The sequence below is a fragment of the Scyliorhinus canicula genome, chromosome 9, assembly GCF_902713615.1.
Source record: "Scyliorhinus canicula chromosome 9, sScyCan1.1, whole genome shotgun sequence".
Classification (NCBI taxonomy): Eukaryota; Metazoa; Chordata; class Chondrichthyes; order Carcharhiniformes; family Scyliorhinidae; genus Scyliorhinus; species Scyliorhinus canicula.
The window spans coordinates 156,844,618-156,859,946 of record NC_052154.1 but is presented as its reverse complement, the minus strand read 5'-3'; the positions used below and the strand labels follow the sequence as shown (position 1 = coordinate 156,859,946).

The following is a 15,329-nucleotide window of genomic DNA, read 5'->3' as shown; positions in this document are numbered from 1 at the left end:
ATGGTTCTCTGTTGAGCAATCCAGCCATTTTCATACTTCCACTATATTCCTGTCGCCTTGATAGTTCTCTCGACAGCCCACGCAATTTTCATTTTAAATTATTGATCATCTCTCCTTCCATTATGAGGTGAATTAGGACAGAGTAGCAAAGTTTATCATAGAATTTACAGTGCAGAAGGAGGCCATTCGGCCCATCGAGTCTGCACCAGCTCCTGGAAAGAGCACCCTACCCAAGGTTAACACCTCCACCCTATCCCCATAACCCAGTCACCCCACCCAACACTAAGGGCAATTTTGGACACTAAGGCAATTTATCATGGCCAATCCACCTAACCTGCACATCTTTGGACTGTGGGAGGAAACCGGAGCACCCGGAGGAAACCCACGGACACACGGGGAGGATGTGCAGACTCCGCACAGACAGTGACCCGAGCCGGAATTGAACCTGGGACCCTGGAGCTGTGAAGCGATTGTGCTATCCACAATGCTACCGTGCTGCCCTTAGGGTGAGTTTAAGCTTCTGAAGGGCAGAAGATAAAAGGTCTGTCAGGAGACCATTGGAATCGTCATGTCTGGAGTTTAAAAAGGCAACTGGGGGCGGGGGGGGGAACTTTATTGGACAGCAAGTTGTTGTGATCTGTAATGCTCCGCCTGAAAGGACGGTGAAAGCAGATTCAGCCGTAATTTTCGAAAGAGAATTGGTAAACACTTGAATGTCAAATATTGGCAGGGCTATGGGGGATAAAGAACTGACAGCGGCACAGTCGGCCGAATGGCCTCTTCCCATCAGTCTTTGTATTAATGATTTCCACATTAATTCTGGTTTCAATTCCCATCTTACTTTCATTGGAGGAACCCAAATAAAGCGTTAAATTCTGTGGAGAAATGTGCAACGTGGTGATAACAAGCTGCAGTTTTGAAAGTCAACAGACTGAAGGCGAATGGGATGAATAATGGATGTGAAGCGGCTGCATAGATATGAATCCCGAGAATGGAATATTTAAACAAAAAAACCCATCTCAGAAGAGTGAGGAGTGATGTGGAAGGAGGGGTAATGGGGACGAAGGAGGGGTAATGGGGAGGAAGGAGGGGTAATGGGGAGGAAGGAGGGGTAATGGGGAGGAAGGAGGGGTAATGGGAGGAAGGAGGGGTAATGGTGAGGAAGGAGGGGTAATGGGGTGGAAGGAGGGGTAATGGGGTGGAAGGAGGGGTAATGGGGAGGAAGGAGGGGTAATGGGGAGGAAGGAGGGGTAATGGGGTGGAAGGAGGGGTAATGGGGAGGAAGGAGGGGTAATGGGGAGGAAGGAGGGGTAATGGGGTGGAAGGAGGGGTAATGGGGAGGAAGGAGGGGTAATGGGGAGGAAGGAGGGGTAATGGGGAGGAAGGAGGGGTAATGGGGAGGAAGGAGGGGTAATGGGGAGGAAGGAGGGGTAATGGGGAGGAAGGAGGGGTAATGAGGAGGAAGGAGGGGTAATGGGAAGGAAGGAGGGGTAATGGGGAGGAAGAAGGGGTAATGGGTAGGTAGGAGGAGTAGTGGGGAGGAAGGAGGGGTAATGGGGAGGAAGGAGGGGTAATGGGGAGAGAGGAGGAGTGGTGGGCAGGAAGGAGGGGTAATGGGGAGGAAGGAGGGGTAATGAGGAGGAAGGAGGGGTAATGGGGAGGAACGAGGGGTAATGGGGAGGTAGGAGGAGTAGTGGGGAGGAAGGAGGGGTAATGGGGAGGAAGGAGGGGTAATGGGGAGATAGGAGAAGTGGTGGGCAGGAAGGAGGGGTAATGGGGAGGAAGGAGGGGTAATGGGGAGGAAGGAGGGGTAATGGGGAGGAAGGAGGATTGGTGGGCAGGAAGGAGGGGTAATGGGGAGGAAGGAGGGGTAATGGGGAGGAAGGAGGAGTAATGGGAAGGTAGGGGAGGAGTAGTGGGGAGGAAGGAGCACCCAGAATGGGGAAAGCCAAGAATATGAAAGGATCTGTAACCACTTTGAAGAACTGGCAGTGAATTTCCCGGGAGATTCTCAGTGCAGAAGGTAGTTAGAAATTCTCCGTCTTGCGATGCTGCAAATGTGAACCGCGATCGGACAGAGAATCGGGTGTACAGCAGAAATCGAGGTGCACGCCGGGCGCCTATTCGAGCGCCATTCTCCAATCCCTCGCTGATGGTGATAAGGAGGTTTGCGCCCCGCACTGGTGACGGCATGCAAAACCCAGCATTTGCATGCATTTAAATATGATTAGCGCGTTTGACCCAATATGCTCTGGGCCTCTGCGATGCTCCGCCCCTTTCAGGTGGCAGTCACGTGGAAAGCAAAAACCATTGTCTTTAGTCCCTGCCAGAATCTCCATTCCCAAGCTACCAGCTTCAGCCCTCTTACCTTGCAGATGCCTGAGACGGATTTAGACAATATTGTGGGATTCTCCATTCCGCCAGCTGCATATTCCTCGGTGGCGTGTCCTCACTATCTACAAGATTCTCCGTCCAGCTACCTGACACTGATATTTCCCATTGTAGCCACCTCACATGGGACGGAATTCTCCATTCCTGAGGCTAAGTGCCAACATCAACGGAGGATCGGTGGTGTTTTGGACTTTACTACAGGCCTCCCAAAAGCGAGCATGAAGTAGAGGTACAAATATGCAGACAGATTATAGAAAAATGTAGGAGCAATAGGGTGGTTGTGATGGGAGATTTTAACTTCCCCAACATTGAATGGGATTCGTGTAGTGGGAGGCGTGGATGGAGCAGAGTTTGTAAGGAGCATCCAGGAGAGTTTTTTTAGAGCAGTATGTAAATAGTCCAACTCGGGAAGGGGCCATACTGGACCTGGTATTGGGGAATGATACCGGCCAGGTGGTTGATGTTTCAGTCGGTGATTACTTTGGGAATAGCGATCACAATTCCGTAAGTTTTAGAATACTCATGGATAAGGACAGGAGGGGTCCGAAAGGATGAGTGCTAAATTGGGGAAAGGCAGAGTATAACAAAATTCGGCAGGAGCTAGGGAATGTGGATTGGGAGCAGCTGTTTAACGGTAAATCCACATTTGAAATGTGGAAGTCTTTTAAGGAAAGGTTGATTAGAGTGCAGGACAGACATGTTCCTGTGAAAATGAAAGATAGAAATGGCAAGATTAGGGAACCATGGATGACGGGTGAAATTGTGAGACTAGCTAAGATGAAAAAGGAAGCATACAAAGGATCGAGGCAACTCAAAACTGATGAAGCTTTGGAGGAATAGCGGGAAAGTAGGACGAATCTGAAACGCGCAATAAAGAGGGCTAAAAGGGGTCATGAAATATCTTTGGCTAACAGGGTTAAGGAAAATCCCAAAGCATTTTATTCGTATGTAAGGAGCAAGAGGGTAACTAGAGAAAGGATTGGCTCACTTAAAGACAAAAGAGGAAATTTATGCATGGACTCAGAGGAAATGGGTGAGATTCTTAATGAGTACTTTGCATCGGTATTCACAAAGGAGAGGGACAAGACGGATGTTGAGGCTAGGGATGGATGTTTAAATACTCTCGGTCAAGTTGTCAAATGGAAGGGGGAAGTTTTGGGTATTCTAAAAGACATTAAGGTGGACAAGTCCCCACGTCCGGATGGGATCTATCCCAGGTTACTGAGGGAAGCGAGGGACGAAATAGCTGGGGCCTTAACAGATATCTTTGCAGCACCCTTGAGCACGGGTGAGGTCCCAGAGGACTGGAGAATTGCTAATGTTGTCCCTTTGTTTAAGAAGGGTAGCAGGGATAATCCAGGGAATTATAGACCTGTGAGCTTGACGTCAGTGGTAGGCAAACTGTTGGAGAAGATACTGAGGGATAGGATCTATTCACATCTGGAAGCAAATAGACTTATCAGTGATAGGCAGCATGGTTTTGTGCAGGGAAGGTCATGTCTTACAAACCTAATAGAATTCTTTGAGGAAGTGAGAAAGTAAATTGATGAGGGAAGGGCTGTAGATGTCATATACATGGACTTTAGTAAGGCGTTTGATAAGGTTTCCCATGGTAGGTTGATGGAAAAAGTGAAGTCGTATGGGGTTCAGGGTGTACTAGCTAGATGGATAAAGAACTGGCTGGGCAACAGGAGACAGAGAGTAGTGGTGGAAGGGAGTGTCTCAAAATGGAGAAGGGTGACTAGTGGTGTTCCACAGGGATCCGTGCTCGGACCACTGTTGTTTGTGATCTACATAAATGACCTGGAGGAAGGTATAGGTGGTCTGATTAGCAAGTTTGCAGATAATACTAAGATTGGCGGAGTTGCAGATAGCGAGGAGGACTGTCAGAGAATACAACAAAATATAGATAGATTAGAGAGTTGGGCAGAGAAATGGCAGATGGAGTTCAATCCAGGCAAATGCGAGGTTATGCATTTTGGAAGATCAAATTCAAGAGCGGACTATATGGTCAATGGAAGGGTCTTGGGGAAAATTGATGTGCAGAGAGATCTGGGAGTTCAGGTCCATTGTACCCTGAAGGTAGCAACGCAGGTTGATAGAGTGGTCAAGAAGGCATACAGCATGCTTGCCTTCATCAGATGGGGTACTGAGTACAAGAGTTGGCAGGTCATGTTACAGTTGTATAGGACTTTGGTTCGGCCACATTTGGAATACTGCGTGCAGTTCTGGTCACCACATTACCAGAAGGATGTGGATGCCTTGGAGAGGGTGCAGAGGAGGTTCACCAGGATGTTGCCTTGGATGGAGGGTGCTAGCTATGAAGAAAGGTTGAGTAGATTAGGATTATTTTCGTTGGAAAGACGGAGGTTGAGGGGGGACCTGATTGAGGTCTACAAAATTATGAGAGGTATGGACAGGGTGGATAGCAACAAGCTTTTCCCAAGAGTGGGGGTGTCAGTTACAAGGGGTCACAATTTCAAAGTGAGAGGGGGAAAGTTTAAGGGAGATGTGCGTGGAAAGTTTTTTACGCAGAGGGTGGTGGGTGCCTGGAACGCTTTACCAGCGGAGGTGGTAGAGGCGGGCACGATAGCATCATTTAAGAGGCATCTAGACAGGTATATGAACGGGCGGGAACAGAGGGAAGTAGACCTTGGAAAATAGGAGACAGGTTTAGATAAAGGATCTGGATCGGCGCAGGCTGGGAGGGCCGAAGGGTCTGTTCCTGTGCTGTAATTTTCTTTGTTCTTTGTTCTTTGTCCTGTTTCACAATGGGAAAATCGGCGTGGAACCCTCACCGATTCCGTTACCTACTGGTGAGGGGCTAGCACCGGCACCACGTGAAACACCCGCGGAATGCACGGAAAACGGTTGGAGAATTGCCGGGTTCCAGATGCACATCTGCAGGACTGACAGGCTGCTGCCGCCGTATGCCTACAATGCCCACACCTGCACCAATCGCACCGGAAAAGATGGCAATGGCTGTGCTGGACCATGTACCCCCCCAACGCGACCCATACCACCTCCTGGCCACCCCCCACTGTCATAATATACACCAGTATATCATGGTGCAGACACACACACTGATTGACACACAGCAAGACTAATCAACACACACAACACCGCAGCCAATCACCAGTTAGAGCGCACTCACTATAAAGACAGAGGGCATCAGTTTTCCCGCTCATTCTGGATGCAGCCTCTCAGAAGGACAGAGCTTACAGCTTACAGAACAGATCTTCACCATGTGCTGAGTGCATAGACTGGTTAGGATAGGCGTAGGTCTTTAGTTTAATCTAACATAGTGTCGACACACAGTGAAAGTAGGTTAGGGGCTGGTTTAGCTCACTCAGCTAAATCGCTGGCTTTTAAAGCAGACCAAGCAGGCCAGCAGCACGGTTCGATTCCCGTACTAGCCTCCCCGGACAGGCGCCGGAATGTGGCGACTAGGGGCTTTTCACAGTAACTTCATTGAAGCCTACTCGTGACAATAAGTGATTTTTCATTTTTTCAACAGTTTCTAGCTCAATAAAATAGTGTTGTACTATTTCAAGCGTTGGCAGCCTGTATGTGTTACTGCTGAGGTAAACGCAGTCTCCATGGATCCAGAGTACCCAACACATCACCCACTACTCGCCCCAGCCCTGGTGGAAGCCCCCTGGCCAGCAGCACAGAATTCAGCCGAGTGAGGCGCGGTACTGGACACAGTCCGCATGCCCCCCCCCCCCCGCAGCCAGAATGCCAGGCCCCTGGCCGCTGGGACCACATGTGGTCCGTGCCTTCAGGAACTCGGCTCATCGGAGGCAGAGCATCGTGGGTGGGCTGGCTAATCACATACCAACGGAGTTGCAACTGCGCACAGTGCGCATCCAGATGACTCCGATTTGGAGGGGGCAGAGCATCGTGACCTGGCGTCAAACCACCGCCAGCCCCGATTCCGGCGTCGGGAGCCATTCTCCGCCCAATCGGTGTTCCCGATTTCGGCACTGGGCTACGGAGAATCTCAACCAAGATCTTTTATCTGGCACCAAGGTTGTTTCCAATCAATTATCGGCACCCTCACCACCTATTTTGGACTACGTAACCTTATTTGACTCTACCCCTGCCTCAGATCAGCTGAAGCTGAAACCCTCAACCATGTCTTTGCTATTTCTAGACTTTACTAATCCAATGCACTCTTGCTGGCCTCTCATTTTCCACCCTCTGTAAATTGAGGTTATCCAAAACTCTGCTCCCTATATTCTAACGCCCACCAAGTCCGTTCACTCACTACCCTCACAGCCGCTGACCTACATTTGTTCCTGGTTCAACCACACTGTTTTCAAATGCCATGGCTTACCCCTCGCTATCCCTGTAACCTTTCCCAGCTCTACAAACCTCTGAGATCTTTCTGCTCCTCTGATTCTGGCCTCTTAAACAACCCTTGTTTTCATTTCCCTACCATTGGTGTCATACCTTCAGCTGCCTGGTTCCTACGCTCGGGCAACCCCTCCAAAGTTCTCTTAACCTCATCTTTTCCCTCATTTAAGATTCCCTTCTAAAACTACCTCTGTGATCACCTGTCCGAATATCTCCTGATGTGGCTTGGTCTCATGTAATTGGTTCTGTAATGCTCCTGTGAAGTGCCTTGAGAATTTCATTATGCTAAAGGCGCGATCTTTCCAAAAGGGAACAGTTTCCCAGCGAGCACGTTTAGCCACGTGTTTCCCAGCCGAGTAAACCGTGGCTATTCAAAGCTACTCGTGGTGAATAAGGAGCCGAAACAGGAAACAGGTGACCGAGGCCGCACATAGTCCCGGGGCTGGGTTCTCCACCGAGGGATTTCCCGACGGCATGGGGCTGCCTCACAATGGGAAACTCCATTGACCAGCCGGCGAAATGGGGAAACCAGAAATCTGGCACGGCGGGAAGGAGAATCCAGCCCCTGGTTTTTACAACGGGGAGCTCCGTCGCCAGAATTCCCCGTTGTAGCGAGAGATCGGGACGCCATTTTAAAATGGCGTCCCGATCTCCGAGGTCCACAAAAATACCCCCTGACCTCCCCCCAGCCCGAATGCAACATGGGAGGGTCCCCCCAGCCTCCACCCCTCGCACACCCCCAACACCCATTATCACATCTAAGTGTAACACAACTACTAGAGGGCACCACTGGATCCCACTATAAATACCAACACCTGGAAGACCTTGGTCTCTTTCCAACCAGGAGTGACTAGACAGCAGTAGTGTATGAGAGATAGATCACAGCATAGTTAGCACGTGTAGTTTGAATTAGTCAATACGTTAATATTAAATACGTTAAATACTTGATGACTAGTTATAGTTCTGTAGTGTGTGCAAACTCAATATTAATCAATTGTTACTCAATAAATTAGTTTGCTTTAAGTTAAAAACTTGTGGTTTCTCCAGGATCACACCATCACACCATTCTGGATGAAAAGCAAAGCGTAACGAGATATATAACATGAAGATTTGCCAAAAAGTGATTCCGAACATTGTGGGTGGGATTCTCCTTGCAACGTCTCGCGAGATTGCGTTGAATCTCGCGGGGTGTGGCGAGCCGGGTGGATCACGGGGACGGGTTTCCCGGCTTTCATCGACCATGTTGCGCCGCACCGAGATGCTTTTCTGGCGCAGCGTGGCTGGAAGATCGCACCCGTTATAAATGTAGGTTGCTGTTCTTGAACCCATTCTAACTTTCCTTAAGGAAACAAATCCCAGTTTCTCTTGTCTCTCCCTATAACTAATTCCTGTCACCCCTAGGTCCTCTGGACTTACCTCTTTCACAGCCTCACTAAGACCTTGATCATAGAATCATAGAATCATAGAATTTACAGTGCAGAAGGAAGCCATTCGGCCCATCGAGTCTGCACCGGTCCTTACAAAGAGAACCCTACTCAAGCTCATGTCTCTACCCTATTCCTGTAACCCAGTAACCCCCACTTAACCTTTTTTGGACTGTGGGAGGAAACCAGAGCACCTGGAGGAAACCCACGCAGATACGGGGAGAACGTGCAGACTCCGCACAGACAGTGACCCAAGCCGGGAATCGAACCTGGGTCCCTGGAGATGTGAAGCAACTGTGCCAACCACTATGCTACCATGCTGCCCCATATATCTATCCTAAAATGCTATGCCAGAGACTGAACAGAATATTCTACATGTGGCCTAACCAGTGATCTGTATCGATTTAACATTATCTGTTTGCTGTTGCATTCTGTGACCTTCCTAATAAAAACTTTGACTCCAACCCGCGCATGCGCGGATGACGTCATCGCGCATTTGCGCGAAACCCGCGCATGCGCGGGCCGGGATGCCCCTCAGCCGCCCCGCGAATGGATACAGCGGGGCGGCGGAGGGACAAAGAGTGCGCGGGCATCGGACCCGCTGCCCGCGATCGGTGCCCACCGATCGCGGGCCCATGGCACCCTTGGCACGGCCGTGGTACTGCCGTGCCAATCGGTGCCATGGTTTTAAAAATCGGGACTTTACGGCCATTTTTACGAACGGCCAGACCAGGTGTGTTTGCCGTTCGTAAAAACAGCCGTAAAGGGCTTGGACTTTGGCCCATCGGCCAGCTGAGAATCGCTGCTGGCCGTAAAAAAACGGCGGCAGCGATTCGTATCGGGAGTCGGGCGTGGGGGGGGGGGAGAATAGCGGGAGGGCGTCGGGCCAGCGTGGCCGTAAAATTTTACGAGCCACGCTATTCTCCGCACCGTCGTGAGTGCGGGGAATTGCGCCGTAATCCCGTCTACTTTGTCTCCCGGGCTTCTCACTTTTAAAGATCCGTTGACCCAGTTTTTCCCAATGGTGTTTATCCTTTTGGAATTCCCCCAGGTTTCCCCAGATGGATTAATGTTGGAAATTCTGTTTTCCATGTCTGTTCCTCTCGTTCAATCAGGACTTTGATTCCAGAAATTCTGTGCCCTTGGACTCAGCGGTATTTAACATCGGATGACGAAATGTTGTTGACTAAAAATTGTTTGTGACCTTAGATTTCATTTGCTCATTTTGATTTTATAGGGGATCACGAGAATGCTTTCATAATGAATCCAACGACTGGAGCCATAACGATGACTAACGTTGTAACAAGTCCAAATCCAGTTGTACTAACAGTCATGGTATGTACACCACTTCTTACGTTTTCAAGTTCAAAGAGCATCTTTTTAATAGTATTTGCAATAGTACAAATGTGAAAGTTAGTTCCTTTCGCTCACTATCACTCAATTAAATCATTTTATCAATCCCTTTTAATATCCTTTGAGGAGAATGGTCACAACCTTTGACTAATTTTCTAGCTGCTCCTTTGCTGTGGGGATTGCATTTAAATCCATTCATTGGATGCAAAGTATTCAGCATGATGTTGACAAACACAAGTGTTGTGGTTTAGGGGTATCCTGATGAAATCCCATTCTTGGTAAGCAAACAATCCCACGCAAAGTAGAAACAGGGAATTCTGACTGCACTCCCCAGGATTTTCCATCCGATGGGAATATGGAGACGATTGGTCGCACAAGGTGACCCTCTCCACCACACAACCAAGTGCCACCCTGCTGGCGGGATAACACAAGGCCCACCCAATGACTCGATGGGCCAAATGGCCTCCCTCTGCACTGTAAATTCTATGAGTCAATGAAGACACCCACAGTAGACCCCACTGGGGAGAAGGACACGGACCGCAGAGCCTATCGCTGGCATGGGTTACAGCAGCCACTGGTACCCCTGTTGACAGGGATGGATGGTGAGGATAGGCTCCCCGGTGCCATTCACTGATGGGGACACGGGTGCAGTGTGGAAGGCAACATGTCGGGGGGCAATGGCTGAGAGGTGGGTGTGGGTTTGGGGGTGGGGGGGGTGACATGTGGAGGGTGGAACTGAAATGCAACTCAGGGTCACCGTGTAGTCTGTTGGACTTGGATAGACAAGGGAATATTCACCTTGCTGACATGTCTTCTCTTTTCCCTGCCTGTGGAGAAAGGATGGTGCGATGGCACAGTGGTTAGCACTTCTGCCTCACAGCACCATGGACCCGGGTTCAATTCCGGCCTTGTGTCACTGTCTGTGCGGAGTTTGTACATTCTTCCCGTGTCTGTGTGGGTTTCTTCCGGGTGCTCCTGTTTCCTCCCGCAGTCCAAAGATGTGCAGATTAGGGAGATTGGCCATTCTAAATTGCCCCTTAATGTCCAGGGATATGCAGGTTAGGGGATAGGGCAGGATGGACATGGGTCGAGTGCTTGTTTGAAGGATCGGTGCAGACTCGATGGGCTGAATGGCCTCCTTCTGCACTGTAGGGATTCTATAATTTTGGTGGGCCCTATTCCCACCACAAAGCCTTCCTTAATGGCAATATAGATTGAAGAATTGGGCATATCTTTTTCTGGTGTAGTTAGGGATGGACAATAAATTCTGGCCTAGCCAGTGATGTCCACATTGCCAAAAATGAAAATAAAGTCTCAATTGACTAAAAGGTGGAAAGTGCCAATCTCTGCACCCAGTGCCTGTGCTTCATTCCTATTGAGCACTAGATGCAAAACTGTCCCTAATATCTCTATGAAATAATAGATATAGACAGCTGTGCTGGAGAGGAAAATAACACCTGGACTATTCAGTCAGACGTTTGTGATGCCTTCCGTATTAGGATTCAAATACTCCCTGCCTAAAAAGATCTACTTGAGAAAGACGAAGCAAATAGGCAAATAAGTGGGTCAATTATTAGGGATAAATCCAGAAATCCCTTCTTCAACCTCTCTGATTGAAACTCATCCAGAAGATCACAAGTAACCTGGAGAAGGTTATTAGTCCCAAGAGACCCCACTGACCAAAAGAGGCAACACTGACACAAAGAGACCCCACTGACCCTAAGTGGCTCCACTGGCCCCGAGAGACCTCACTGACCCTGAGGGATTGCACTGACCCCAAGAGACAACGCTGGCATTGAGACACCCCCTTGATGCCAAGACACCCACTGACCCAAAGAGATCCCATTGGCCCTTAGAGATTCCATTACTGACCCCAAGGGATTCCACTGACCCTCTGAAATCTCACTGACCCTGGCAGACCACAATATTGAGTGTGACTGTCTAAGATTATAATCATCTGATTTTATTCCACAGGCTTATCAGGAAAATGATCATTACAAATTCAGCACAACCACTGTTAGCCTCAAAGTTTTGAGAGTAAACCAGTGTCTACCGAAATTTACAAGCAACATCTACAATGGAAATATACAAGAACATTCAGAACCTAAGAGCATTGTCATAGGACAAGGCACAATAACAAAACCGCTAGTAATTCAGGCTGAGGATTGTGACTTTCCAGATGTAAGTAAAATAAAGGATGGGATTGTTTGTGGAGCCAAATGAAATTCTTTGGGCTGGATTTTCCGTTTCAGTGGGTAAGTGCCGGCTCAGATGGAGGATTCGCTGGCGCCTTATGATGCCAAAATCGGTGCTGAACCCTCATGGACCGGTGAGGGGCTGGCAACGGTGCCAGGTGAAACTCCCAGCACCCAAACCGAAAATAGCCGGAGAATGGCCTGGCTCCTGGCAGCACATGCGCACGGTGATGATCTGAAACGGTCGCGCCCTGCAAGATGGCGCCGGCCGTGCGCGGACCCACAGGGCACCCCCCGGCCATCCTCCACCATCGCCCAGCCCTCATGGATTGCACCTCCCTCGGCCAGTGGCACGGATCCCGGCAGAGTGTGGCAGCGCTGGACACAGCCCGCAGCCGCCACGCCGGGTTCCTGACCGTTCAGACGACATGTCAACAGCACAGTCGGGAACTCGGCCAATCGGGGTTGGAGCATCACAGAAGGGCCTGCCGATGACGCGCCAATGCCGTTGCAATAGCGTGCGGCACATGACGTCGTTACGCCACTTCTGAGGGGTGGAGTATTGCTGACCGGCGTCAAACCAGTGCCGGCCCAGATTGGGAGTCGGAGTGGATTCTTCGCCCAATCGCCGATTACAATATCGGCGTCGGCAAACGGAGTATCCTGCCCTTTATGTAATTCATCAGCACAACCTAACACAGTGAGCCTCAGAAATACTGCCCATTCCTGTGATACCACACTCTGTTCATCAATACCCCTCTCTGACCATCAATATTCTCTCTGTCCATCAATACCCCCTCTCTGTTCATCAATACCCTCTCTCGGTTCATCAATAACCTCTCTCTGTTCATCAATACCCCCTTCTCTGTTCATCAATACGCTCTCTCTGTTCATCAATACTCTCTCTATTCATCAATATTCTCTCTGTCCATCAATACCCCCTCTCTGTTCATCAATACCCTCTCTCGGTTCATCAATAACCTCTCTCTGTTCATCAATACCCCCTTCTCTGTTAATCAATACCCCCTCTCTGTTCATCAATACCCTCTCTCGGTTCATCAATAACCTCTCTCTGTTCATCAATACCCCCTTCTCTGTTCAAAAATACCCCCTCTCTGTTCATCAATACCCTCTCTATTCATCAATATTCTCTCTGTTCATCAATACCCCCTCTCTGTTCATCAATACTCTCTCTGTTCATCAATACCCTCTCTGTTCATCAATACCCCCTCTCTGTTCATCAATATTCTCTCTGTTCATCAATACCCCCTCTCTGTTCATCAATACCCTCTCTGTTCATCAATACCCTCACTATTCATCAATACTCTCTGTTCATCAATACCCTCTCTGTTCATCAACACCCTCTCTGTTCATCAATACCCTCTCTGTTCATCAATACCCTCCCTGTTCATCAATACACTCTCTATTCATTAATACACCCTCTTCATCAATACCCTCTCTGTTCATCAATACCCTCTCTCTGTTCATCAATACCCTCTCTCTGTTCATCAATACCCTCTCTGTTCACCAATACCCCCTCTGTTCATCAATACCCTCTTTCTATTTATCAATACCTCCTCTGTTCATCAATACCCCCTCTGTTCATCAATACCCTATCTATTCATCAATACCCCCTCTGTTCATCAACACTCTCTCTGTTCATCAATACCCTCTCTGTTCACCAATACCCCCTCTGTTCATCAATACCCTCTTTCTATTTATCAATACCTCCTCTGTTCATCAATACCCCCTCTGTTCATCAATACCCTATCTATTCATCAATACCCCCTCTGTTCATCAACACTCTCTCTGTTCATCAATACCCTCTCTGTTCATCAATACCCCCTCTCTGTTCATCAATACCCTCTCTGTTCATTAATACATCCTCTGTTCATCAATACCCTATCTGTTCATCAATATCCTCTCTGTTCATCAATACCCTCTCTGTTCGTCAATACCCTCTCTGTTCATCAATACCCCCTCTCTATTCATCAATACCCTCTCTGTTCATCAATACCACCTCTCGGTTCAGCAATACCCTCTCTGTTCATCAACACTCTCTCTGTTCATCAATACCCTCTCTGTAAATCAATACCCCCTCTCTGTTTATCAATAGCCCCTCTCTGTTCATCAATACTCACTCTGCTCATCAATACCCCCGCTCTATTCATCAATAAACCTCTGTGTTCATCAATATCCTCTCTGTTCATCAATATCCTCTCTGTTCATCAATACCCCCTCTGTTCATCAATACCCCCTCTGTTCATCAATACTCTCTCCGTTCATCAATACCCCCTCTGTTCATCAATACCATCTCTATTCATCAATACCCCCTCTCTGTTCATTAATACCCCCTCTGTTCATCAATACTCTCTCTATTCAACAATACCCCCTCTCTGTTCATCATTACCCCCCTCTGATCATCAATACCCTCTCTGGTCATCAATACCCTCTATGTTTATCAATACCCTCTCTGTTCATTAATATTGACTTCCGGTTGCGGCTATGCAGAGCTAAGCCGCACGTTTTGAGGGTACAAGCTCAACTTGGGTAAGAGTGATTTGTTCGTCGTGCACCCGGGGGATCAGGAGGAGGGGATTGGTAGGCTCCCGCTGAAAAGGGCAAGGAGGAGCTTTAGGTACCTGGGAGTCCAGGTAGCTAGAAGCTGGGGGGCCCTACACAAACTTTACCTCACTAGGCTGGTGGAGCAAATGGAGGAGGAGTTTAAAAGATGGGACATGTTGCCGCTGTCACTGGCGGGCAGGGTGCAGTTAGTCAAGATGATGGTGCTCCCGAGGTTTTTGTTCCTGTTCCAGTGCGTCCACATCCTTATCCCGAAGGCCTTTTTTAGGAGGGTCAACAGGAGTATTACGGGATTTGTATGGGCGCAATTGAATCCGTGGGTGAGAAGGGTGTTTTTGGAGCGGGGCAGGGATAGGGGGGTTGGCGCTGCCCAATCTCTGTGGGTACTATTGGGCTGCCAACGCAGCGATGGTGCGGAAGTGGGTAATGGACGGGGAAGGGGCAGCATGGAAGAGGATGGAGATGGCGTCCTGTGTGGACACGAGCCTGGAGGCGCTGGTAACAGCGCCGTTGCCGCTCCCTCCAACGAGCCCGGTAGTGGCGGCTACCCTCAAAATTTGGGGGCAATGGAGACGGCATAGGGGGGAGGTCGGGGGCTTGATGGAGTCCCCGATACAGGGGAACCACCTGTTTGTTCCAGGGAGCATCGATGGCGGTTTTCTTGGCTGGCACAGGGTAGGTATTAGGAGGTTGAGGGACCTGTTTTTGGATGGGAGGTTTGAGAGCCTGGGTGAGTTAGAGGGGAAGTTTGGGCTCCCCCCGGGGAACATGTTTAGGTACATGCAGGTTAGGGCGTTTGCCAGGCGGCAGTTGGAGGGGTTCCTTCTGCTGCCCCCACGTGAGATACGGGACAGGGTGCTCTTGGGGGTGTGGGTTGGAGAAGGGAGGATTTTGGACGTGTACCACGTAATGCAGGAGGTAGATGAGGCCTTGGTGGAGGAGCTGAAGGGTAAATGGGAAGAGGAGCTGGGTGAGGAGATTGAGGAGGGGACGTTGGTGGATGCCCTGGAAAGAGTGAATTCCT

General features: G+C 49.3%; 1 protein-coding gene across 1 annotated transcript in view; it reads left to right on the top strand.

Moving 5' to 3' along the window:
- The window catches only part of LOC119970951 (cadherin-related family member 5-like), a 114,779-nt gene that overhangs the window by 43,685 nt on the left and 55,765 nt on the right, over positions 1–15,329 (top strand). The window contains exons 9-10 of the mRNA XM_038806062.1: positions 9,412–9,509; positions 11,502–11,708. Coding sequence (XP_038661990.1) covers positions 9,412–9,509; positions 11,502–11,708 — 305 coding nt within the window. The remainder of the gene's footprint in view (positions 1–9,411; positions 9,510–11,501; positions 11,709–15,329) is intronic.